The 27,398-nt window shown below is 51.6% G+C and overlaps 1 protein-coding gene across 1 annotated transcript in view; it reads left to right on the forward strand.

Annotated features, from left to right (window-relative positions):
• Positions 1–13,476: 13,476 nt before the first annotated feature.
• MAP2K2 (mitogen-activated protein kinase kinase 2) overlaps positions 13,477–27,398 on the forward strand; it is a gene marked incomplete at both ends in the record, with an annotated part of 31,725 nt that continues 17,803 nt past the window's right edge. The window contains 2 exons of the mRNA XM_080714191.1: positions 13,477–13,568; positions 22,283–22,493. Coding sequence (XP_080570317.1) covers positions 13,477–13,568; positions 22,283–22,493 — 303 coding nt within the window. The remainder of the gene's footprint in view (positions 13,569–22,282; positions 22,494–27,398) is intronic.

Raw genomic sequence — 27,398 nt, forward strand, 5'->3', positions numbered from 1 at the left:
CGAACTAACCCCTTGGCTGGCTCCGCTCCCGGCCTCAGAGGCCCCAGCACCGGCCTAGCCTTATGACAGGCCCCGATCCCGGCCTTGCTGACCCTGGCACTAGCCTAACCACTCAGCACACTCCTATCCTGGTCTTGTAAGTCCCAGCTCTATTCTTGCCTCAAAGCAGTTTCCGTTCCCGGCCTCGCTGGCCCCGACACTGGCCTTACCTCTAAGCAGAGTCCAATCCCAGCCTGGGAGGTCCCAGCACCGGTCTTGCCTCACAGCTGGCTCCAGTCCTGATCTTGCTGGCCCCGGCACCGGCCTAACCCCTCGGCTGGCGCTGATTCCTGCCTCGGAGGGGTCTCATGGCTGGGCATGGTGGTGTATGCTTGTTCCATCCCCAGTACTGTAATAATAATAATAATAATAATAATAATAACAACAACAACAACAACAATGGTAATATTATTATCAATAATATAAAAAGGGCTGGAGGTGTGGCTCAGAGGTAGGATGCCCCTGGATTCAATCTCTGGTAAAAGAAAAGAAGGAAGGAAGGAAAAGAAAGAGAAAGGAAGAAGGAAGAAAAGAAGGAAAGAAAAAAGAAAGAAAGGAAGAAAGATCTGGGATGTAGCTCAATGGTACAGTGCCTCTGAGTTCAATCCCTAGTAGCAAGGGAGAAAAAAATTAACAATAAATAACAATGGGTAGTGTCCACGTTGCCCAAGCTCTCTCAGTCAAACCTGAACCCTCGGGACCTCTGGCGGCCTAGGGCCCGCTCTTGCCGGGAACTGCTGTCATGTGATAACACAGGTCAGAAATCAACAAGCCGCTCTGACTGGTCTGTTTACTATTTGGAAGCCGGCTGTGGTGGCGCACGCCTGTCCTCCCAGTACTGGGGAGGCTGAGACAGGAGGCTCTCAGATTTGAATCCAGCCTCAGCAGCTTAGCAGGACCCTCAGCGATTCTGTGTGACCCAGTTTCAAAATAAAACAAAATTAAAAGGGTTGAGGGGCAGCCAGGCGTGGTGGCGCACACTTGTAATCCCAGCATTTGGGAGGCTGAGACCGGAGGAACGTGGTTCACGGCCAGCCTCAGCTACTTAGTGAGGCCCTCTGCAACTCAGTGAGACCCTGTTTCAAAATAAAACAAAAGGATTGAGGGGTGTATGTCAGAGGTAGAATATCCTTGTGTTCAGACCCAAGATTATTAAAATATATATTAAAATATATATGTGTGTGTATACACACATATATGTACACATATGCGGGAACCACCTCAGGCCCTCAGGCCACCTTGAGGGCTGTGCGGGCAGGAGGTGGGTGTGTGCCAGCAAGACTTGGGGCTCAGAGTCGTGTCTTTCACCTTGGCCCCAGCACAGATCTGCTCCCCCAAGGACATGGGCGCACGTGGTGGGGCCGGAGGGGCCGGGGCTGTGAGTCACCTGTGCCCTGCAACCGCCCAGGACGGCCCTGCCCCATGCCCGCCGCGCCCCTCAGTCCTGGCGCCGGGGCGGCAGGGAAGAGAAGCCAGGGCGGCCAAGCACAGGGGCTTCCCCTCCTCCTTCTCCCTCCTCCTCACTCCTCCTCCTCCTCCTCACTCCTCCTCCTTCTCTCTTCTCCCTCCTCTTCCTCCTTTTTCTTCCTCCTCCTCCCTCATTCTCCTTCCTCCTCCCCCTCCTCCTTCTCCCTCCTCTCCCTCCTCCCCATCCTCCTGGGGGACCCTCCCTTGGGAGGCCGCCAGGTGTGATTAACAGCCTCGTGCTGTGGGTGCGGCCGAGCCGGGGGACTCTGATCGGCTTCTTGGGCAATGGGGGATGAGGCCTGGGGTCAGGGCCGCCCAGCTCCTCTGACACCGGGCTGTTCCAGGAAGGTCAGTCCTCTGCTGGGTGCTGGGGGCAGGATAGTTAAACCAGGGCCTCCAGCGGGGCGTGGTGGCGCACGCTTGTTATCCCAGCATTTGAGAGGCTGAGACAGGAGGCTCCAGGTTCCAGGCCAGCCTCGGCTACTAGGGAGGCCCTCTGCAACTCAGTGAGACCCTGTTTCAAAATAAAGAATAAAAAATAGGGCTGGAGGTATAGCTTGGAGGTAGAATGGCCCCTGGGTTCCATCCCTAGTACCACATACACACACAGAAAGAAGTTTGTTCAGGGTCAGGGCGGGGACAGAGCTGGGGTCCCCAGTGTTTGGGACACTGTCCCCCGCCTGAGGCACCAGCTCATCCATGGCTGTCCACGCAGAGCTGGGCTCCCTCAGGACCACAACCCAGAATCTCAGCCCTCCATCCGTACCCTGGGTTGTCCCCACCTGGCTTTAGGCTGGAAGGTCCAAGGGTCACCACACCCTCCCAGTGGCCGGCACGGGAGGTGTGGCCATCTGCAGAGATGGGGCTCTGTCTCCGAGCCCCCAGGACTGAATTGGGGATCCTCCTTCGTTCCCCAATTCTCCCGAAACCAGAAATTGTGTGAGTTGTGGGCATGGCGGCGCACACCTATAATCCCGGGACTGGAGAGGTTGAGACAGGAGAGTGGCAGGTTAGAGGTCTGCCTCAGCAACATAGGGTGGCCCTCCGCAGCCTGGTGGAACTCTGTTTCAAAGTAAAAATAAGCTGGATGTAGTGGTGCACACACTTGTCATCCCAGTACTTGGGAGGCTGAGACAGGAGGATCGCAGGTTCGCGGCCAGCCTCAGCTACTTATGAGGCCCTCTGCAACTTAGTGAGACCCTGTTTCCAAATAAATAAAATTGGGCTGGGGGTTTAGCTTGGAGATAGAATGCCTCTGGGTTCAATCCCCAGTGCCATAAAAAGTAATTAATTAATTAGTAAAATAAAATTAAAAATAAAACCGCGCATGGTATGCCTGCCTGTAATCCCAGTGCTGGGGAGGCTAAGACAGGAGGATCGCAGGTTTGAAGTCAGCTTCAGCAACTTAATGAGACCCTTAGCAATTTAGCAAGACCCTGTTTCCCAATAAAAAAAATAAATAGGGCAGCCGGGCGTGGTGGCGCACGCTTGTAATCCCCGCGCTTGGGAGGCAGAGACAGGAGGATCGCGCAGGTTCGAAGCCAGCCGCGCGCGCTGGCTTAGGAGACCCTGTTTCCAAACGAAAATGTAAAAATAGGTCTGGGAGTGTAGCCCGGAGGTAGAAGGGCTTCCAGGAACCCCAGTACCACCAAAAATAATAAATAAATAAATAAATAAATAAATAAATAAATAGGGCTGGTTGTAGCTTATAGGTATAATGCTCCTGGGTTCAATCCCTACTACCACATAATTAATTAATTAATTAATTAATTCAAGGGGCTTGGCGTGTAGCTCAGAGAAAGCCCCTGGGTTCAATCCCCAGCATGAAAAAAAAAAAAAAGAGAGAGAGAGAAAAAGAAAGAGCAGTTCTGTGTATGTGCCCATGGTACAGGGGACTGAACCCAGAGCACTCTACCTCTGAGCTACATCCTCAGAGCCTTTCTCTCTCTCTCTCTTTCTTTCTTTCTTTCTTTCTTTCTTTCGTGGGTCTGGGAATGAAACCCAGGTGCCTTCTACCTCCGAGCCACACCCCCTGCCCTATTCTTCATTTTGAAACAGGATCTCAGTAAGTTGTGGTGGGCCTCACTAAGTAGCTGAGGCTGTCCGCGAACCTGTGATCCTCCTGTCTCAGCTCCCAAATGCTGGGATTACAAGTGTGCAGCACCATGGCCAGCTTTCAGAGCCCTTTTTATAATTTTTTTTTTTTTTTTGGTGGTACTAGGGGTGGAACCCAGGGGCTTCCCACCTCCGGGCTATACTCCCAGACCTATTTTATAGTTTATTTGGAAACAGGGTCTCACTAAGTTGCTGAGAGCCTCACTAAGTACCTGAGGCTGGCTTTGAACCTTGCGATCCTCCTGTCTCAGCCTTCCAAGCGCGGGGATTACAAGCGTGCGCCACCACGCCTGGCTTATTTATTTTCATGATCCTGGAGATTGAACCTACCTTTGAGCTACAACCCCAGCCCCCCCCCCTTTATTTGCGGTACTGGGGATGGAACCTAGTGTCATTTTACCTCCAAGCTACACCCCCAGCTCTATTTTTTAGTCTTTTTATTTTTGAAACAGGGTCTGAGTTGGGAAGGGCCTCAGTTTGTCCGTGAATCACGATCCTTGTGTCTCAGCTTCCTGAATACTGGGATTACAAGAGTACACCACCACACCCGGCTTATTCTTTATATTTTGAAATAGGGCCTCACTATATTGTAGAGGGCCTCACTAAGTAGCTGAGGCTGGCCATGAACCCGGATCCTCCTGTCTCAGTCTCCCAAGTTCTGGAATGCCAGGCTCTGCGGCTGCTTTGGAGAGCCAGGGCAGAGCCGGGTGGTTGGGCAGAGATGGCGCAGGGTCGGCCTGTGTGACCCCCTTGATCCGCTGGCCAAACCGCCTACCTGTCCCCCACTTTCCACACAGTTTTTTTTTGTGTGTGTGCGCGGTCCTGGGGATGGAACCCAGGGCATTCTGCCTCTGAGCTACACCCCCAGCCCTGTTTTATTTTATTTTATTTATTTATTTATTGCGGGTCTGGGGATGGAACCCAGAGGCATTTGACTTCTGAGCTACACCCCCTGCCCCAATTTTTTATTCTTTATTTTGAAACAGGGTCTCACTGAGTTGCGGAGGGCCTCACTAAGTAGCTGAGGCTGTCCGCGAACCGCGATCCTCCCGTCTCATCGTCCCAAATGCTGGGATTACAAGCGTGCGCCACCACACCCGGCTTATTTATTTATTTATTTTGCAGTACTTGGGATGGAATCCAGGGACATTCTATCTCTGAGCTACACCCCCAGCCCTATTTTTTCTTCTTTATTTTGAAACAGAATCTCATTGGGTTGCATAGGGCCTCACTAAGTAGCTGAGGCTGTTTATGAACTGCGATCCTCCTGTCTCAGCCTCCCAAGTCATGGGACTACTAGTGTGCGCCACCACGCCCGGCGCCCGTTTTTACTTTGAAACGGGATCTCACTAGGTTACTGAGTTGCTGAGGCTGTCCTGGAAAATGTGATCCTCCTGTCTCAGCCTCCCAAGCACTAAGATTACTAGGGTGCACTGTGTAATCCAGCTAACTGGTGGTCTTTTGTGGTAAAAGCAAAGGAGGGAATCACCTGTAATCCCTGAATTTGGGAGGCTGAGACAGGAGGATTGCAGGTTCAGAGCCAGCCTCAGCCATTTAGCAAGACTCAGCAACTTAGTAAGACCCTGTTTTAAAACAAAAAAATAAAAAGGGCTGGGTGTGGAGCTCAGAGGTACACTGACTCGGGGTTTAAAAGAAAAAGGAGCCAGGCGTGATGGCGCACACTTGTAATCCCAGCATTGGGGAGGCTGTGACAGGATCGTTATTCAAGGCCAGCCTCAGCTACTCAGTGAGGCCCTCTGCAACTCAGTGAGACCCTGTTTCAAAATAAAGAATAAAAAATTGGGCAGGGGGTGTAGCTCGGAGGTAGAATGCCTCTGGGTTCCATCCCAGACCCACAAAATAAATAAATAAATAAATAAATAAATAAATAAATAAATAAGAAAAGAAAGAAAGAGAGAGAGAGAGAAGAAAAAGAAAAAGGGAGGTGGGCAGGTTGGGTGAGACTGAAATTGTTCTGATCAAAGTTCTAAACTCAAGGTTTCTAGAAAGAGCACTGGCCTGTTTTTTTTTCCCCCTTTGTTTTTTCTTCTTCTGTTTTACAGGGGCAATTAACAGTCTCCGGGACAAACAAAATCAGATGGGCGTGTGCGCGTCTTACTGAAAGTTAGTGTCCTCGGGTGCCCAGAGTTCATAGAGCGAATGTGATTACTGCAATTCCGGGGAGCCCTTTGAAAAGTGGGGAGTCTTAGCCGGGCGCGGTGGCGCAGGCTCGTCATCCCAGCATTTGGGAGGCTGAGACCAGAGGATCGCGGTTCGCGGACAGCCTCAGCTACTTAGTGAGGCCCTCCGCAACTCAGTGAGACCCTGTTTTAAAATAAAGAATATAAAATAGGGCAGGGGGTGTAGCTCAGAGGTCCAATGCCCCTGGGTTCCATCCCCAGATCCACAAAACAAAAAAATAAAGGGTGTTAAGACACATAATGAATTTTATCTATTATCCCCCCTCCAATCAGATGCCTTCAAAATGTCCATGTGCCTTTATGTACTACACGTGCACCTGCACTCTTTTTAGGGGGACCGGAAGTATGATGGATCGGATCCAGGTGACAGCTACCTCTAAGCAACACCCCCAGCCTTTTTTTTAAGTCGTTATTGTTTTTTGTTTTTTTTTCGATACTGGGGATGGAACTCAGGAGCATTCTACCACAGAGATACACACCCCCAGCCCTATTTTTAAATCTTTATTTTGAAACAGGGTCTCACTGAGTTGCAGAGGGCCTCACTAAGTAGCTGAGGCTGTCCGCGAACCATGATCCTCCAGTCTCAGCCTCCCGAATGCTGGGACTACAAGCGTGGGCCACCACGCCCGGCTTCGATAATAGATTTTGAATACTACAAAAATATTTTTGCATGTGTGTGTGAGAGCTATTCCTATTCTAACATATAGACCTGACAGATGTTAGAGTTGAATCTGCAGTGTTAACTTTCCCCATTACTGTACCATTTATAGAGAAGCTATGGCCCTCCACTTGCTTGTGTAAATAAAGTTTTATTGGCACCTGACCATGCACATTTGGCATATGTCTTTTGTAGCTTCTTTCCCACTATGATCCTGAATTTGGTAGTTCAATGGAGGCACCAGGATCTACAAATTGGAATATATTTGCTGTCTGATCCTTTACTCCCCCCAAAAAATTGTGCACCCTTGATCAAGAGATATAAAAATAAAATGGGGCTGAGGGTATAGTTCAGAGGTAGAAAATCCCTGGGTTCAAGAATGAATGACAGAAAGACAGAAAGACTTGCTAAGTTGATGCGAGGCTCACTGAGTTTCTGAGGATAGCTTTAAACCTGTGATTCTCCTCCCACAGCCTCCTAAATCCTGGGATTACAGGCATACACCACCATGCCTGCCTAGAAGGCAATTGTATGTTTAACTTTTTTCAGCTGGGGATTAAACTCAGGAGACTTGTACCCTTTTATTTCTTCCTTTCTCTTTCTCTTTCTTTGTTTCTTTCTTTTGTAATAATATCTCACTGAGTTACAGGACACTGGCCTAGAACTTGCTAACCTCCTGTCTCAGCCTCCCAAGTATTGGGATTATAGGTATGTACCACTGTGCCCAGCTTTATTAATTTATTTTTTATTTTTTCAGTGTGTGTATTTTAGTAGTCATGAAATCCAGGGGGGTTCTGCATCTGAGCTGTCTCCCAATCCTATTTTATTATTTTTATTTAGAAACAAGGTCTTACTAAATTGCCAAGGCCGGCCTCGAATCCATGATGCTCCTGTCTCAGCTTCCCAAATACAGGTATTTCAATCCAGGACCACTATATTCAGCTTTTAGTTCTTACCTGGATGTGTGTGTGTGTGTGTGTGTGTGTGTGTGTGTGTGTGTGTGTGTGTGTGTTACTGGGGATGAAACCCAGGGGCATTCTACCTCTGAGCTACACTCTCAGTCCTATTTTTATTCTTTATTTTACAACAGGGTCTCTCTGAGTTGCAAACGGCCTCAATCAGTAGTAGCCGAGGCCGTCCGTGAACCGCGATCCTGTGGTCTCAGCCTCTCAAATGCTGGGATTACAAGTGTACACCACCATGCCTGGCTTCTTATCTGAATTTAATCAGCTTTTATTTACTTTTTGGGGGGAAGGAAGAGGTACTGGGGATTGAAATCAGGGGCATTCTACCTCCAAGCTACCCCAGGAACTTTTTTATTTTAAAACTGGGTCTTAGCCAGGCGAGGTGGCACACGCTTGTAATCCCAGCATTCGGGAGGCTGAGACAGGAGGATCAGGGTTTGCGGCCAGCCCTAGCTACTTAGTGAGGCCCTCTGCAAATTAGTGAGACCCTGTTTCAAAAATAAAGAATATAGCCGGGCGTGGTGGTGCACGCTTGTAATCCCCGCGCTTGGGAGGCGGAGACAGGAGGATCGCGCAGGTTCGAAGCCAGCCGTGCTGGCTTAAGAGACCCTGTTTCCAAATAAAAATATAAAATAGGTCTGGGAGTGTAGCCCAGAGGTAGAAGGGTTTTCAGTAACCCCAGTACCAAAAAAAAAAAAAAAAAGAATAAAAAATAGGGCAGGGGGTATAACTCAGAGGTCGAATGCCACCTGGCTTCCATCCCCAGACCCACACACAATAATAAAAAAAAACCTGGTCTTGCTGAGTTGCTGAGGGTCCTGATAATTTCTGAAATTCCTACTAAATTCCTACCAGCCACCCTCCTGTCTCAGCACACCAGCCTTTTCATTAATTAATTAACCTTGGTACCAGGTACTGAACCCAGGGGCATTCTACTTCTGAGCTATATCCCCAGCCCTATTTTAGTTTTTGTTTGGAAACAATCTCACTGAGTTGCAGGGGGCCTCACTAAGTAGCTGAGGCTGGTTGCGAACCACGATCTTCCTGTCTCAGTCTCCGGGAATGCTGGGATGACAAGCGTGCGCCACCACGCCCAGTTTGGTCGCTTCTATTAGTGAATCCAGGATCCAGGTGAGGGGGGGAGGCATCGGCGGGTGTTTTTCCAGGTACCAACCACGTGCCCAAATGACTCTGATATGAGCCGGTGTCCAAACAAGATAAATGTCACCCTGGACTGAGTCTATCAAGAAAGCTATTAGAAATTTATTTCCTGGGAGGAGGGACTGTGACACCCAGGTCTCTAGAACAGGGAACAGATGTACTAAGAAAAATGTTATTGGAGCCCCTGATAAACAGAAAGATAGGTGCCGGAGAAGGCCGGCCGCGGAGCGCAGTGTGCTGGGTGCCCAGATAGGGAGGGTGGGGCGCGGCTGCCCTGTGACCCCAACCGTAAAAGCTCCTGTTTGATAATAACTGCTCAGGGTCAGGTGGTTAGCACTGGTGGTACTGAGGACTAGAACAATCAGTCCACCGGGCCCAGGAGCAGATAGGGATCAGGTGTCCACCATGGCTCCCAGGAGCCAGACTGGGAAGGAACAGGACTAACCCCATGTCTTCCTTTGTCCTGGAGAAGTTAATAACCTGGGGGGGGGGCAGGTGGCATAATAAAAGTGGGGCGCCATGAATCAGAATATAACAGGAGCCATGTGATATCATAAGCACTCTGGGAAGTGAAGACTAGCAGTCACTGTGGGAACTGAACTCTCTCTCTCTCTCTCTCTCTCTCTCTCTCTCTCTCTCTCTCTCGGCTCAGACAGGAGGATCGCGGTTCACAGACAGCCTCAGCTACTTAGTGAGGCCCTCTGCAACTCAGTGAGACCCGGTTTCAAAATAAAGAATAAAAAATAGGGCAGGGGGTATATAGCCCAGAGGTCAAATGCCTCTGGGTTCCATCCCCAGACCCGCAAAAAATAAAAAATAAAAATAAAAAAATAAATAAGCCGGGTGTGGTGGTGCACGCCTGTACCCCCAGTACTTGGGAGGCTGAGACAGAAGGATCACGAGTTCAAGGCCAGCCTCGGCAACATAGCAAGACTCTCAACAGCCTAGTGAGACCTTGTTTCACTGTTAAAAAATATTAGTCAGGCATGTGGCACACACCTGTACTCCCAGTAGTAAGAAGGCTGAGACCAGAGGATCACAGGTTCAAGATTAGCCTCGGTAACCTAGTGAGGCTCTTAGCAATTGAGTGAGATCCTGTTTCAAAACAAGAAATAGTTGCATTTTACCTTTTTTTTAATATTTTATAAGGAAACAGGGTCTCACTAAGTTGCTGAGAGCCTCACTAAGTAGCTGAGGTTGGCTTCGAACTCGTGCGATCCTCCTGTCTCTGCCTCCCAAGCGCAGGGATTACAAGCGTGCGCCACCACGCCCGGCTCAAAACAAGAAATAGTAGAAAACAAAAAATTGAACCCAGGGGCATTCTACCTCTGAGCTATACCCCAGCCCTTTTTTTTTTTTTTTTTTCAGTACTGAGGCTTGAACCCAGGGGCATTCTACCTCCAAACTACAACCCCAGCCCTACTTTTTATTCTTTATTTGGAAACAGGGTCTCACTGAGTTGCGGAGGGCCTCACCAAGTTGCTGAGGCTGGCCGCGAACTTGTGATCTTCCGATTCCAAGTACTGGGATTATAAGCGTGAGCCACCTGCCCGGCTCCCAGCCCTTTTTATTATTATTATTTGTTTGTTTATTTATTTATTTATTTATTTATTTATTTATTTATTTATGCGGTACTGGGGATGCAACCCAGGGGCTTTTACCTCTGAGCTATACCCCCAGGCCTATTTTTTATTCTTTATTTTGAAACAGGGTCTCACGAAGTTGCAAAGGGCCTCACTAAGTAGCTGAGGCTGTCCAAAAACCTGTGATCCTCCCGTCTCAGCCTCCCAAGTACTGGAATTACAAGCCTGTACCACCACGCACAGTTCTTTTAAATTTTTTGAAACATGTCCTAAGTTGCTGAGGCTGGCCGTGAACCTGCAATTTTCATGTCAGCCCTTCAAGTACTGGGATTACAAACATGTTCCTCCATGCATGGCTCATTTTTATTTATTTATTTATTTATTGGTACTGAGGGTGGAACCCAGGAACCTTCTACCTCCAGCCTACATCACTAACCTAGTTTATATTTGACTTGAAAACAGGGTCTCAAAAGTTGCTGAGAGCCTCACTAAGTAGCTGAGGCTGGCTTCGAACCTGCGTGCTCCTCCTGTCTCAGCCTCCCAAGTACTGGGATTATAAACGTGTGCTACCACGCCCGGCTGCTTGGCTGATTTTAAACATTAACTAGCACACTGGTGGCCTCTGGTTTGGGACTGACGGGGTTGTATTAACTGAAAAGATACTGCGGAAGGATTCTGCAGTAAGGATAATAGTTCCATGGGTGTAGACACCTGTGAAAGCACAGGAAATTGAACATGTAGGAATGGTGCTTTATTTTTTGTGTGTGGTACTGGGGGTGGAACCCAGAGGCTTTCTACCTCCGGGCTATACCCCCAGACCTATTTTATACTTTATTTGGAAACAGGGTCTCACTGAGTTGCTGAGAGCCTCACTAAGTAGCTGAGGCTGGCTTCGAACCTGTGCGATCTTCCTGTCCCTGCCTCTCAAGCACTGGGATTACAAAAGTGTGCCACCATGCCCGGCTCTCATTTTTTATTCTTTATTTTGATACAGGGTCTCACTGAGTTGCAAAGGGCCTCAATAAGTAGCCGAGGCTGTCTGCAAACCCGGATTCTCCTGTCTCAGCCTCCCAAATGCTGAGATGACAAGTGTGCACCACCATGCCTTGCTTTGAAATGTACATTTAAAAATGGTTTCAGGGCCGGGCGTGGTGGCGGCGCTCAGGCTTGAGAGGCGGAGACAGGAGGATCGCGCTGGTGTAAGATACCCTGTTTCAAAAATATTAAATAGGTCTGGGAGTGTAGCCCGGAGGTAGAAGGGCTTCCAGGAACCCCAATACCACCAAAAATAAAATAAATAAAATAAAATAAAAATGGTTTCAGCTGTAATCCCCTCGCTTGGGAGGAAGAGACAGGAGGATCGCGCAGATTCGAAGCCAGCCGCGCTGGCTTAAGAGACCCTGTTTCCAAATTTAAAAAATATATAAAAATAGGTCTGGGAGTGTAGCCCAGAGATAGAAGGGTTTTCAGGAACGCCAGTACCACCAAAAAAAAAAAAAAAAAAAGGTTTCAAGGGCTGGTCACTGTGGCTCACACCTGTAATCTTAGCTACTCAGAGGCTGAAGCAGGAGGATGGTAAGATTGAGGCCAGCCTGAGCAACATAGTGAGATCCTCTCTCAAATATAAAGAAATAAAAGAGCTGATAGTGGTGGCGCACACTTGTCATCCCAGCATTCGGGAGGCTGAGACAGGAGGATCACAGCTCAAGGACAGCCTCAGCTACTTAGTGAGGCCCTTTGCAACTCAGTGAGACCATGTTTCAAAATAAAGAATAAAAAAATTAGGGCTGGGGGGCGGAGCTGGAATGTAAAATGCCCCTGGGTTCCATATCCAGCACCACAAAAAAAGAAAGAGAGCAAGCAAGCAAGCTGGGAAGCCTGGTGTCCTGGCACACCTATGATCTCAGTACTTGGGAGGCTGAGACAGGAGGGTCACAGGTTCAAGACCAGCCTCAGCAACATAAGGAGACTCTGAGCAACCTAACAGGACCCTGTTTCAAAAAAGTCAAAAGGGCTGGAGGTGTACCATGGAGGTAGAAAGCTGTTGGGTTCACTCTCTAGTAAACACACACACACACACACACACACACACACACACACACACACACGGAGGAGGGATGGGCTGGGGACAAAAGTCATTGGTAGTGCGCCCTGAGATCAATCCCAGGACAACACACATAAACGTTTAGAGAATTTTATGAGGCGAGTATGGTGGTGTTCACTTGAGATCTCAATACCTGGGAGGCTGAGACAGGAAGATTGCAAGTTCGAGGACAACCTCAGAGAGGATTGAGACTCTCATCAATGTAGTGAAACTATGTTTTAAAATAAAAATAGAGCGAGAAGCTGGGTGTTGTGTCAGGTACTTGTAATTCCAGCATTCGGGAGGCTGAGACAGGAGGATAGCAGTTCCCAGACAGCCTCAGCTACTTAGTGAGGCCTCTGCAACTCAGTGAGACCGTTTCAAAATAAAAAATAAAAAATAGGGCTGTGGGTGTTGCTTGAAGGTAGAATGCCCCTGGGTGCCATCCCCACCACTGCAAAAACAAACAAACAAAAAATAAAAAACAGGGGTGGGGGTGTAGCTCGGAGGTAGAATGCCCCTGGATTCAATTCCTAGTAACAAATAAAATAAATAAAATAGGGCTGGGGGTGTGTAGCTTTGGGCACACACACAAAAGTTTCAACACACATACATTTTAAATAGTCAATTATAAATAAATGAAAATTTTGAAACGTCGTAAAGTGAACTTCCTCTCGTGAAGAAACGGGGGTATCTAAAAGTTTAGGGTAACAGCGTGCGCCGCGCTCGTGGAGGTCCCGCCTCCCGGCCGCCTACCTGTCCGCCGACGTCACCGCTCACCTGCGCCTGCCTCCCGCCCGCGCTCAGGCGCATGCGCACTGGTGCGACGTCACGCGCGCACTTACGCACGCCCCAGGCTCCGCCTCCCGTCCGTCTCCGCCCCTTTCCCTTCCTGGCTGCCGGCGCGCTGCTGCGCATGCGCCGCGGCCGAGGGGGCGTGGCCCGCGCGGCATTCGCTCTCGCGAGAAGCCGGCGCGCGATCTCGTGGCCGCCCCCTCCCCTCTCTCGGCCTCCCGGGTCCGGCTGCACCGTCAGCCTCGCTCGGGCCTCGGCGGCGGCGGCGGCGGCGACTCCTTCGCGCCAGCCCCGGCGCCCTCGCGCCCCCGGCCCGCCCCTGCCGACCCCGGCTCGGCCGGCGCCGCCCGCTCGCGGCCCGCCCCCTATGGGCCCCGGCTGAAGCGCCGCCGCCGGCCGCGGAGCCCCGATGCTGGCCCGGAGGAAGCCGGTGCTGCCGGCGCTCACCATCAACCCGGCCATCGCCGAGGGCCCGTCCCCCACCAGCGACGGCGCCTCCGAGTGAGTGGCGGGCCGGGGGCCGGCGGGGGTGCGGCCCCGGGAGCAGAGCGCGGTGGGGGTCTCGGGGAAGACGGGGGTTCCGGGGAGGAGAGGACGTGCTGGGGGTCTCCAGGAGTGGAGCACTGGGCAGGCGTCCCGAGAGGAGAGGATGGGCTGGCATGGCCCTGGGAGGAGGTGGGCTGGCCCCCGGGGGAAGAGCAGGGGCTGGGGTCCCCGGGAGGCCGGCACAGGTGGGGGAGCCCGGCATGGAGAGATGGGGGTGAGGTCCCTGAGAAGTGAGATCAGGATGATGGGGTCCCCAGGAGGCCAAGATGGCAGGGGGTCCCCGGGAGGAGGAGATGCAGGGCTCCTGAGTAATGAGAGCCGGCCCAGGGGACGCCCCTATGGGGAAGACAGGGTGGGGGGCCCTTAATAGCACCCTGGGTGATAGGTGGTCTTCAGAGAAATGAGGTGCAGGAGGGAAGAGGGTGGGGTGGGTGGTCCCGACAGAGAGTTGAGGGGGGCGGACCCTCGAAGCAAAGTTAGTGTGATGGGGATTCCAGAGTGGACAGGTCCAGGTAAGGGTCTCAGAATAATAAAATTGAGGTTCGGGGACATGCCAGCAGGGAGAAGATGGGGTGAAGGGGGTCCCTGAAAGGAGAAGATGGGTGGAAAAGACACCTGTAAGGGAAAGGTGGGGAGTGTCCCAGAGGTGAAATCATGGTAAAGAGGAGTCCGGATAGGATCCCTGAGGGGACAGGATGAGGGTCCCTGAGGGGTGGAGGGGCCCTTAGAGATTTGAGGAAGGGCACCTGACAGACTTAAGGGCAGGATAAGAAGGTTCTGCTCTTTGGGGGTGGGGGCCCTGAGCCTGGGGAGAGTGTGAGGCCTTCCAGGTGAGGAGGCTGCTGGGCCAAGGCTGAGGGAATTTCAGGTGGGGGCCAGAAGCCAGCTGAATGGGACAGCCCTAGAGTTCAAGTCCCTTAAGGGTAACAGGAAGTCTTGGGGGCTTCTAGGAGCTGGGGGGATAGGCAAGGGAGGGTCACCAGGTAGTGGGACCTACAGGATGGCACAGTCATGTCTTGTGAGGAGGAGGCACCTGGTGTGTGTGTGTGGGTGTACACTCCCCAGGTCTTGCCACCCTGACCCCTGCATTCCTGTCTTCCACACTGGATAGGGAGTCTAGCGTGTGTGCCTGGGGGCATGGAGGGATGGTGTGCGCGCCAGGTCAGCGGCCTCACCATTCAATCCAGGTGGGGAGCTTGATGTGAGTTCACACCACCACCAGCAGGCCTGGAGCCTTATTTATTTTATTTATTTGTTTGGTTGGTTTTTGTGGTACTGGGGACAGAACCCAGGGGCCTTCTACCTTCAGGCTACACCCCCAGACCTACTTTATATTTTATTTGGGCCAGGTGTGGTGGCGCACGCTTGTAATCCCAGCAGTCAGGAGGCCAAGACCGAAGGATCGTGGTTCTCGGACAGCCTCAGCTACTTAGCGAGGCCCTTCACAACTCAGTGAGACCCTGTTTCAAAAATAAAAAGACTAAAAAATAGGGCTAGGGATGTAGCTTGGAGGTACAATACCCCTGGGTTCCATCCCCAGTATCGCAAAAATACAAAATAAATATTTTATTTAGAAACAGGGTCTCACTAAGTTGCTGAGAGCCTCACTAAGTAGCTGAGGCTGGCTTCGAACCTGCACAATCCTCCTGTCTCAGCCTCCCAAGCGCTGAGATTACAAGCGTGTGCCACCACGCCCGGCTGCCCCTTAAGTTTAGATTTATTTATTTATTTGTTTATTTTCTTGTTCTGAGCTATATCCTTAGGATGATTGATTGATTCATTGTAGTTCTGAGGATTAAGCCCAGAGGCATTCTACCTCCAAACTATACCCCAACCCTGTTTTATTCTTTTTTTTTTTTTTTTTTTTTTTTGGTGGTGGTACTGGGGGTGGACCCCAGAGGCTTTCTACCTCTGGGCTATACTCCCAGACCCATTTTATATATTTTTCGGAAACAGGGTCTCACTAAGTTGCTGAGAGCCTCACTCAGTAGCTGAGGCTGGCTTCGAACCTGTGCGATCCTCCTGTCTCAGCCTCCCAAGCGTGCGCCACCACACCCAGCTCTTTTTTGTTTTGTTTTGTTTGTTTGTTTGTTTTGAGGTACTAGGGATGGAACCCAGGGGCATTCTACCTGAGAGCTAGACCCTTAGCCCTATTTTTTTTTTTTTTTTTTTTTTAGTCTTTTTATTTTTGAAACTGGGTCTCACTGAGTTGCAGAGGGCCTCACTAAGTAGCCGAGGCTGTCCGCGAACCGCGATCCTCCGGTCTCAGCCTCCCGAATGCTGGGATGACAAGCGTGCGCCACCACGCCCGGCTTTAGTCTTTTTATTTTTGAAACAGGGTCTCACTGAGTTGCGAGGGGCTTCGCTGAATAGCTGAGGCTGTCCGCGAACCACGATTCTTTGGTCTCAGCCTCTTCAGTGCTGAAACTACGAGGGAGCGCCACCACGCCCAGCTCTTATTCTTTTCTTTTGAACCAGGGTCTCACTAAGGTACTCGGGCTAGCCTTGAACCTGCGATCCTCCTGCTCTGCCTCCCATGTGCTGGATTACCGGCGTGCAGCACCATGCCGGGTTCCTTGTGCTTTTCCCAAAGGAGCGCTTCCTGTGTTCTCTTCTTCCTCGTGGTTTGTGGTGTTGGTCCCTTAAGAGCCCCTGTAGTAGAGGAAGCCAGCCTGGGGATCCAGGGTTTTTATTTTTTAGCCTCAGTTGAGTTTCCATTGCACTGGAGGTGGGCTGACGAGCTGGCTGGGTTCCCAGGCCCCTCTCCAGCCCGCAGCGCTGAGCGTCCCTCCTTCCCTCGTTGAGACTCGCTGCTGTGGGCCAGTGTCTTGCTAGTCCTAAACCTTCCAGGTCAGTGTCCCGCAGGTGCGCACCAAGTCCCCGCCGAGGCTTCTGGTCCTGGCTCAGGGGACCTGCTTCTGCCGTGACGTCAGGCAGGTTGCTACCTCCCGAGCCTGCGCCTGGGGCGGGGACTCTCTGAAACCTAACCCCCTGTTCTGATGAGAATCAAGGGAGGTGTTCACAGCCCTAGAAGGGGTGTCAGCCCCTGCCGGGATCGCAGCAAGCTCTTGCAGCGCCGCCTCCGTGACCTCGCCAGGCAGCAAGTCCTCAACGCCCTTGTCTCAGGCCCTGGGCTGTACGTCTGTCATTCCAGTGACTGGAGGCTGAGACGGGAGGAACGCAGGTTCGAGGTCAGCCTGAGCAACTTAGCAAGGCCCCCCCACCCCCTCAGCCCCATCTCAAAATAAAATATAACTGGGCATGGGGGTGCACGCCTGTAATCCTGGAGGGATTGGGAGGCTGAGACAGGAGGATTGCGGGTCCGAGGCTAGCCCGAGTACCTTAGTGAGGCTCGGCAACTTGGCGAGACCCTTTTGTTTGTTGGTTTATGGTAGTAGGGGTTGAAGCCAGGGGCTTTCTACTTCCCACCCACTCCCCCGGCTCTATTTAATTTAATTTATTTATTTCTTAATTAATTTATTTCTTAAAAATAATACTTATTTTTTTTCAGGTGTGGGAGGGTTTGTTTTGTTTTGTTTTTTTGTTGTTTTGGAACTGAGGATGGAACCTAGAGTCCACTCCTGCAAAGCAGGTGCTTTGCCACCGAGCCACATCCCAGCCCCGATTGATTGATTGATTTTTGTGCGGTGCTGGGGATGGGACCCAGGGGCATTCTACCTCCAAGCTACACCTCCAGCCCTACTTTTTATTTTTTATTTTGAAACGAGGCCTCACTGAGTTGCAGAGGGCCTCACCGAGTAGCTGAGGCTGGCCGCGAACCCATGAACCCAAGATCCTCTTGTCTCATCATGAACTCGTAACCTTCTTGTCTCAGCCTCCCAAGTACTGGGATTGCAAGCGTGTGCCGCCACGCCCAGGGGTTTTGTTGTTGTTGTTTGTTTCTTTGTTTTTTAATATCTGAAACTATCCCACTAACTTGCAGAGAAGCTCACAACAGTATCTCACTAACTTGCAGAGGGCCTCACTGAAGTCGCTGAGGCTGGTCGAGAACCTGTGATCCTCCTGTCTCAGCCTCCCAAGTACTGGAATTATGTACATGATGGTATGCACCATCGTGCCTGGCTTTCACTGTCTCAAAATAAAACAGAGCCGGGCGTGGGGGCGCACGCTCGTCATCCCAGCATTCGGGAAGCGGAGACCTGAGGATCGCGGTTCGCGGACAGCCTCAGCTACTTAGTGAGGCCCTCTGCAACTCAGTGAGACCCGGTTGCAAAATAAAGAATAAAAAATCAGGCAGGGGGTGTAGCTCGGAGGTCGAATGCCCCTGGGTTCCATCCCCAGACCCGCCAAATAAATAAATAAATAAAATAAAAATAAAATAGGCCAGGCATGGTGCCTTGTGCCTATAGTCTCAGTACTTGGGAGGCTGAGACACGAAGATTGCAGGTTCAAGGGCAGCCTCGGCAACCTAGTCAGACCCTCAACAACTTAGCAAGACTCTGGCTTTTTTGGTTTGATTTTTTGGGGGGTCTGGGGATGGAACCCTTGGGCATTCGACCTCTGAGCCACACCCCCCCCCCCCCGTTCTGTTTTTATTTATTTTGAAACAGGGTCTCACTGAGTTGCGGAGGACCTCACTAAGTAGCTAAGGCTGTCCACGAACCTCGAACCTCCAGTCTCAGCCTCCTGAATGCTGAGATTACAAGTGTGTGCCAGCACGCCCAGCTTGATGTATGTATGTATGTATGTATGTATGTATGTATGTATGTGTATGGTACTAGGGATGGAACCCAGGAGCATCGTTCCTCTGAGCTATATCCCCAGCCCTACTTTTTATTGGGCAGTTTTTTTGTTTTGTTTTGTTTTGTTTTGTGGTACTGGGAGTGGAGCCCAGGGGCTTTTCTACCTCTGGGCTATACTCCCAGACCTATTTTATATTTTATTTGGAAACAGTCTCACTAATTTACTGAGAGCCTCACTAAGTAGCTGAGGCTGGCTTCGAACCTATGCGATCCTCCTGTCTCAGCCTCCCAAGTGCTGGGATTAGAAGCATCCGCCACCACGCCTGGCACACATTCTTTATTTTGAAATAGGGTCCGCTGAGTCGCAAAGGGCTTCACTAATTAGTTGAGGGTGTTTGCAAACCGCGATCCTCCTGTCTCAGCCTCCCAAGTACTGGGATTACAAGCCTGCGCCACCAGGCCTGGCCCAGCAAGACCCTGTTAAAAAAGTTTAAAAATCGCTGAGCATGGTGGCGCACGCTTGTAATCCCCGCTCTTGGGAGGCGGAGACAGGAGGATCGCGCAGGTTAAAAGCCAGCCTTGCTGGCTTAAGAGACCTTGTCTCCAAATTAAAAAATATAAAAAATAAAGGTCTGGGAGTGTAGCCCGGAAGTAGAAGGGTTTCCAGGAACCCCGGTACCACCAAAAAAAAAATAAAAAATTAAAAAATAGGGCTGGGGTTATAGCTTAGGGATAGAATGCCCCTTCGTTCAATCCTTAGTTACACACACACACACACACACACACAGTTATTACCATGAATAGTGGTAAACTCCAGGACCAGAAGGTTCCTGACACATCCATCGCCCCTCTGCCCACTGCTGGACTTCTTTCGAGGGCTGCACACTTTGGCTTCAACCTGGGGAACTGGTGACTGAGGGCCGTTGAAGGCGCCCGTTCTCTGGGGACTCTGCGAGGGGACAGCGCACTGTCTGGCCCAGTGGCCCCGCTCTAGCCAGCCCTGAGCGGCGCCATCCATACTCGGGAGAGCCGGAAGCATCAGGTGCACGGGGTGCACTTACACACCTGTAATCCCTGCACTTGGGAGACGGACAGACAGACAGGACAGGAGAGCAGTTGGAGGCCAGTCTAGGAATTTACAGAGGTCTCTGCAGTTTAGGGAGACTGAGTTTCAAAATGAAAAAGAAGACAAAGCCAGGAGTGGTGGTGCACGCCTGTATTCCAAGTATTTGGGAAGCTGAGACAGGAGGATCCCAGGTTCCAAAAACAGCCTCAGCAAGTAGTGAGATGCTTATCAACCTAGCAAAACCACTGACTGCCTTTCTTTCTTTCTTTCTTTCTTCTTTCTTTCTTTCTTTTTGTGGTACTGGGGATGGAACCCAGGGGACATCTACCTTCAAGCTCTTATTTTTATTTCGAAACAGGGTCTTACTGAGTTGAAAAGGGCCTCACTAAAGCCGGAGGTGATGGTCCACGCTTGGAATCCCAGCATTTGGGAGGCTGAGACAGGAGAATCTCAGTTTGTAGCCAGCTGCAGCTACTTAGGCCCTTTGCAACTCAGTGAGACTCTGTTTCAAAATAAAGAATAAATATCGGGCTGGGGGTGTCACTCAAAGGTAGAATGCCCCTGGGTTCCATCCCCAGTACCGCAAAAAATAATAATAATAATAATAATAGAGCTGGGAGTTTTCAAGGCCAGCTTCAGCAACCTAGTGAGACCCTATTCCAAAAAAAATTTTTTTTTTTTTTTTTTTTTTTTTTTTTTTTTTTTTTTTTTTTTGCGGTTCTGGGGATGGAACCCAGGGGCATTCGACCTCTGAGCTACACCCCCAGCCCTATATTTTATTCTTTATTTTGAAACCAGGTCTCACTAAGTAGCTGAGGCTGTCCGCGAACCACGATCTTCCGGTCTCAGCCTCCCGAATGCTGGGATTACTGCTGCGCGCCACCATGCCCAGCCCCCAAAAATTTTTAACAAAGGACTAGGGCTGTAGTTTGGGGGGGGATAGAATACCCTGAGTTTGATCTCTAGTACCAAAAAAAAGCTGGGCGTGGTGGCGCACGCTTGTCATCCTAGCGCTTAGGATGCTGAGACAGGAGGATCGCACAGGTTCGAAGACAGCCTCAGCTACTTAGTGAGGCTCTCAGCAACTTAGTGAGACCCTGTTTCCAAATAAAATATAAAATAGGGCTGGGGGTGTAGCCTGGAGGTAGAAAAGCCCCTGGGTTCCACCCCCAGTACCTCCAAAAAAAAAAAATTTTTTTTCCTCGAGTCTCCCAGTGGTGCATAGTGAACATGTCCTAAACCGTTGGGTTCAGAATGCCGGGCGTGGTGGCACTTGCCTTTAGGAGGCTGAGACAGGCGGATTGTAGGTTCAAGGGCAGCTTCAGCAAGTAGTGAGACTTTCATCAACTGAGCAAGACTGTTTCCAAATACAAATAAATTTCGGCTGAGCGTGTGGCTCAGAGATTGAACACCCCTAAGTTCAATCCCCAGTGCCCCCGCAACACAAATGCTTGGGTTCAGGAATTGCTCGTGTGTATAAATGTGTGGAGTCCATGTTAGCGTTCAGGACAGAATAGGAGCACTCTGGTTTGAATTCTGTGGCCCTTCCTCTCTTGGTGCTGGTCTTTAATCCTTGTAAATAAAAACAGCACACAACGGAGCTTCTTCCTCTTCACCCCTTGGTTCTGGTCCTTTGCGCTGAAACCAGTCAGAACAGGCCCTCAGCCAGGTGCAGTGGCGCAGTGCTGGTAATTCCAGTGTCTGGGAGGCTGGGACAGGAGGATCGCGGGTTTATGGCCAGCCTCGGAAGCTTAGCAAGCCTCTCAGGAACGTAGCCAGACTCTGTTTCAAAATAAAATCAGGCTGAGCCGGGCGTGGTGGCACGCACTTGTAATCCCAGCATTTGGAAGGCTGAGACGGGAGGATCACGATTCAAAGACAGACTCAGCTCCTACTTAGGGAGGCTCTTTGCAACTCATTGAGACCCTGTTTCAAAAAGTAAAGAATAAAAAATAGGGCTGGGGCTTTAGCTTGGAGATAGAATGCCCCTGGCTTCTATCCCCAGTACCCCCCCACACACACACACACACTATATATATATATATATATATATATATATATATATATATATAATAAAATATAGCTGGAGAGCCTGGTGAGGCGGCGCTCGCCTGTAATGCCAGTACTTCAGGAGGCTGTGAGGCCAAAGGATCGCAGTTCAAAGCCAGCCTCAGCAACTTAGGAGACTCAGTTACTTAGCAAGACCCTCTTTCAAATAAATAAAATCGGGCTGGGGATGGAGTCAGTGGTAGAATGCCCCCCGAGTTCAATCCTCAGCATAAAAAAAATGATAATGCTGGGCGTGGTGGCGCACGCTTGTAATTCCCACACTTGGGAGGCAGAGGCAGGAGGATCTCACAGGTTCGAAGCCAGCCTCAGCTGGCTTAAGAGACCCTATTTCCAAATAAAAATATAAAATAGGTCTGGGAGTATAGACCGGAGGTAGAAGGGTTTCCAGGAACCCCAGTACCGCCAAAAAAAAACCCAATAATAATAATAATAATAATAAGCTGGGCTTGTAATCCTAGTAGTCGGGAGGCTGAGACGAGAGGACTGCAGGTTCGAAGCCAGCCTGGGCAACTTAGACCCTGTTTCAAAATAAAGAATAAAATAGGATTGGGGGTGTGGCTCAGAAGTAGAAGGCCCCTGAGTTCCACCCCAGTACTACAAAATAAAACAGCTGAGCCCTGCTCTTTGATCTGGCAGACACCCTGGCCCAGGCCTCCCTGCACCTGGCCCCGTTTCTCCATCCCTGCCACGTCCCTGAGCACAGCCTCAGGCTCCATCAGCCAGTGTCCCAGGTGGCGGTCCACACCTGGGCCTCCTGTTGGGCGGCGAGCCCAGGCCCCTGCGCACACACTGAAGGGCTGCACTCTGACCTCTGCACCGGGTCCCCGCAGGGCAAACCTGGTGGACCTGCAGAAGAAGTTGGAGGAGCTGGAGCTGGATGAGCAGCAGAGGCGGCGGCTAGAGGCCTTCCTCACCCAGAAGGCCAAGGTGGGCGAGCTCAAGGACGATGACTTCGAAAGGATCTCGGAGCTGGGCGCCGGCAACGGTGGCGTGGTCACCAAGGTCCAGCACAGGCCGTCGGGCCTCATCATGGCCAGAAAGGTGAGCGGAGGCTGGGCTCTGCGCTGCTGGCTCCCGTGATTGCGACTGCCTTCCAGGGCACTTTAAGGTTCAGATTCCAGCCGGCGTGGGGGTGCACGCCTGCGATCCCAGGACTTGCGAGGCCAAGATAGGAGTTTTTTATTTTTTTGGTGGTACTGAGTGTGGAACCCAAAGGTTTTTCTACCTCCGGGCTATACTCCCAGACCTATTTTCTATTTTATTTGGAAACAGGGTCTCACTAAGTTGCTGAGAGCCTCACTGAGTAGCTGAGGCTGGCTTCGAACCTGTGTGATCCTCCTGTCTCAGCCTCCCAAACACGGGGATTATAAGTATGCGTCACCACGCCCAGCTTGTTGGGTTTCTTTTTTTTGTTTTGTTTTAGTGGTACTAGGGGTGGAACCCAGGGGCTTTCTACCTCTGGGCTATATTCCCAGGACCTATTTTTTGTATTTTATTTGGAAACGATCTCACTAAGTTGCTGAGAGCCTCACTAAGTAACTGAGGCTGGCTTTGAACCTGTGTGATCCTCCTGTCTCAGCCTCCCAAAGTGCTGGAATTACAAGTGTGCACCACCACGCCTGGCATGATGGGTTTTTTAAATGCTTTTATTGGTGCATTATAGTTTCATATCATAATATAAATCATGTTGACAGTGACATACACACATTTAGTCCCCCCACCCCATCCAATCGCAGTTTTGAGGACAGCCTCAGCAAATTAGTAAGACTGTTTCAAAATATAGAATAAAGTAAGCTTAGGATGTAGCTGAGAGGTTTGCCCCTGGGTGTGCTCTTTGGGTGGGGGGTGCTCAGGGGTAGCGCACTGCCTCGCTAGGGCCAGGCCCGTGTTCCATCAGCAGCACTAAACCATTGGGTGTCCAGAAGCTATCGGCTGTGCAGGGCTGGCAAGACCCGGCAGGCCAGGGTAAGGAGCGCTGCGCCGGTGGGTCTGGGCAGGGCAGAGGCGGCAGCATGTGCAGAGCTTTCTTTTACACCACGATGGGGGTGCAGCCAGGACCTGGCACATGCCAGGCAAGCACTAACCACCAAGCCACACCCCAGCCCAGGAGGCTTAAGGAGTTGCTTCCTGTGGTTATGGGGCCCCGGGCGTCTGAAACGTGAAGGGAAGACCCAGCGAGCGGTGACGTTTCATCTTGAGGCTGGAGGCTGTGCAGGCGGGCTTCCCTCTTCCTGGGAACCCTCACTCTTTCTTCTCTTAAAGCCTCAACTGATCAAACGCGGCCCACCCACACCACGGAGGGTCACCCACTTTACTTTGGGTGTACTGATTTAACGGTTCACATCTAAAGAAGTGTTTCCCCGTGATGCCCAGACCATTGTTTGGCCTGACCAGGGCACGCAGAGTTGCCGATAGCCCCTGGTCACTCACTCCTTTATCCTGCTCAGCGCCCAGCTGTAGCATCTCTCGAGTGCCCGAGCGCGTAGGGAGCTGAGACAGAGAGAGAGGGGTGCCCACCTGGGGACCGCAGCGCTGATACCGTGAGGGACAGGCACAGGCCGACCTCGGCTCCTCAGGGGCGTCTGGGCAGGTGCGGACAGCCTCGCCCCCGCCCAGGTCTGCTGCGGCCTCAGGCCCTGTGGGTCCACTTTCCTGGTTTCTTTATTTTCTTTCTTTTCCTTCTTTCTTTCTTTCTTTCTTTCTTTCTTTCTTTCTTTCTTTCTTTTTTTTTTTTTTTTGTGGTACTGCAGATTGAACCCAGGGGTGTTCTACCTCTGAGCTGTATCGCCAGCCCTAATTTATTTCTTATATTGAAATCCCAGTACTTGGGAGGCTGAGACAGGAGGATTGTGGTTCGTGGACAGCTTCAGCTACTTAGTGAGCCCCCCGCCCCCAACTTAGTACTAAGACCTTGTTTCAAAATAAAGGATAAAGCCGGGCGTGGTGGTGCACACTTGTAATCCCCGCGCTTGGGAGGCAGAGACAGGAGGATCGCGCAGGTTCGAAGCCAGCTCCGCGCGCTGGCTTAGGAGACCCTGTTTCCAAATAAAAATGTAAAAATAGGTCTGGGAGTGTAGCCCGGAGGTAGAAGGGCTTCCAGGAACCCCAGTACCACTAAAAAAAAAAAAATAAATAAAGAATAAAAAGTAGGGCTGGGGTTGTAGCTCAGAGGTAGAATGCCCCTGGGTTTTATCCTCAGTACAGAAAAAAAAAGGGGGGGGGTCTCACTAAGTTGTTGAGGCTGGCCTTGAATCTGTGATCCTCCTGTCTGCACCTCCCATGTACAGGGAGGATTAGTGTGCACCACTGTGCCCGGCTCGTTTCCTGGTTCTGTGGGGATTTTGCTTCATGGCTGTTTCTTCTCGCCTCTCGAGCACCTCCCTCCACCCTGCACCTGCAGCCGAGGGCTCTTCTGTTCAGGGCAGCTGTCCCCAGCCAGAGCAGTGACATGAGCGTCAGGAGACAGGCCCCCTGTGCCGGGCAGTGGATGCGGACCCAGGGCCTGTGCCCACCTCCCGGCGCTGCAGCAGGAGGGCATGGCTGACACAGGAGCCAGCTCGCCATGCAGCCCCCCGTGGTGTGGCGGCCTCGGGGCTGCTCAGGCAGCCAGCGCCCCGGCCATTGGCTTCTGAGGATTACCCGGCGTGACGAGCCAGACAGCACCAAGATGGTCTGGAGGCCCGAGAAGCGCTGTCCTCACGGTCAGGCTCAGCTGTAAAGGTTTCTTCCCTGAGCACGGCCGCTGAGCCCCGCTGAGTTCCTGTGAGGGCCAGGGGCGGAATCCCTGTGGGGCCTGAGCAGGGACCCTGGTGTGGTAGGCTCGTGGGGTTTGCGTCCCGTCTTGTTTCTGGGCTCCTTTGTGTCCAGTGTTGGGGTCTAGCCTCTCAGGCGCGGGTCTCGATGCTGCGGCGTGCTTAGGTCCAGAGCGTCCCGGAAGGGCTCGTGGGGGAGGTGAAGTCACTGGGTGTGGACCCCGGCCTCCCTTGGAGGACTGCTAATGTGTGTGGGTTTCTGGGCGCTAGCTGGCGGGCCGCGGGGGCCTGGCCTGTCCCTAGCCGCTTCGCTCTCCCTCCCTCTTCCCGCCGTCACGAGCAGAGCAGCTCCCCAGTGCCAGCCCGGCGCCGCCTTCCTGCCTTGGCGCCGGCCTACCGTGGACTGTGCTCTAAGCTGTGACCATCAGCCCTTCCCCCCTCCTCCTTTCCTGTCTGGTGTTAGGTCACCGCGAAGGGGAAGCTGACCCACAGCACTGCTGCCGCCCCTAACAGGAGCCGCCCGGGTCCCAGCCAGTGTTCTCATCCCGCAGACACTCGCTTAAGCTGAGTGATGGGTCCGTGGTACAGTTGAGGGAACCGAGTCTGAGTCAGATGGAGGTCTGGTGCGGCTTTGGCCCCCTGGCCCTTCCTGGGCGCTGACTCTGGCAGCCACCTGGGCTGCGAGGCCGGCGTGACAGTCTCTGCCGCCTCACTTCCTGTGGCTACAGAGGAAGGCCCGGTTCCCTCGGGGTGGCCACGCACACCTGCCATTCAGATCTGTGCCCCCGGCACACACCTGTAATCCCAGCACTTGGGAGGCTGAGCTAGGAGGATCGCAGGTTCCAGGGCAGCTTCAGCAAGTAGACGCTCATCAACCGGGCGAGACCGTTTCCACATAAGAAATTAAATCGTGCTGGGGTATAGCTCCCAGGTAGAACATCCCTGGATTCAGTTCCCACTACCGCACAAAAAACCCCTGTGCCTGCCCTGCCAGTGTAAGGTGCGGCTGGGGCGTGGCTGGGCCCCCTTTCCCTGGCTCTTGTGGCCCAGGAGTCCATCCGACCTGCTTCCTGGCCATAGTCATGGTCCCCGGGCGGCCGGCCCCTCCTGCCAGTCGGGCCCGAGAGCAGATTCACTCTGGCCCAGGCTGTTGCTGAGGCGAATTGTCCTCCCGCAGGTTCCCTCCCCTCCTTTCAGCCCCTCCATCTTCCTGTGTCCGGCACAGTCCAGTGGTGGCTCTTGTCAGCCCAGGACGCCCAGCCCAGAAGCCCCGGATGTCATAAGATCATTAGGATCGCACTGTGCAGACGAGTCGTCACGGATCTGTGTGCCGCAGTGTTCCAGAAGGCCTCCCCCAGCCCCCACCGCCAAGTCCTGCCTGCAGACCTTCCTCCCGGAGGGCTCCCAGGGCCCTCTCAGCCAGCGCGGGGCTGTGCTGTGACAGTCTCAGTCAGGTGGGGGAGGCAGCTTAAACGCAGCCAGTCAAGATGTAGGCTTCCTGTTGGTGTGGAAAACAGTCTCAAATATTTTTACATTGATCAAATGTCAACACGAGAACGCTGACACAGACTCAAGTAAAATATAGATAGCATATCCTTACTCCAAAATGCTAGCTGGGCCTGGCGGCATATGCCTGTAATTGTAGTACTTGGGAGGCCGAGATGAGTATCGCAGGTTCGAGGCCAGCCTCTGCAACATAGTGAGGCCCTCAGCAACTTAGTGAAGCCTTTCTTCAACCCAGAAAAATAAAATAGGGCCGGAGCTGTACCTCAGAGGTAGAATGCCCCTGGGTTCAATCCCAGTGCCAAGCAAACAAAATAGCTTAGAGCTAGAATTGTTTCAGTTTGGGATTTTTCCCCCCTTGGATTTTGGAATATTTGCATAGATTTTATAAGTTAAGTATTCCTACTCCAAAATCTGAAATGCTCCAAAGTCTTAAACTGTTTTGAGTATTATGTCAGCAGTCAGAAGTTGCCAGAGGGAGCTGGGCATGGTGGCACACGCTTGTCATCCCAGTACTTGGGAGGCTGAGACGGGAGGATCGCGCAGGTTCGAACCTCAGCTACTTAGACCCTCAGCAACTTAGACCCTGTTTCAAAATACAGAATAAAAATAGGGCTGGGGGTGTAGGTTGGAGGTAGAATGCCCGGGTTCCATCTCCAGTACTGCAAAAAAAAATTTTTAAATAAAAAGG

The sequence above is a fragment of the Muscardinus avellanarius genome (assembly GCF_963383645.1).
Source record: "Muscardinus avellanarius genome assembly, chromosome: 16".
In the NCBI taxonomy this organism is placed as follows: Eukaryota; Metazoa; Chordata; class Mammalia; order Rodentia; family Gliridae; genus Muscardinus; species Muscardinus avellanarius.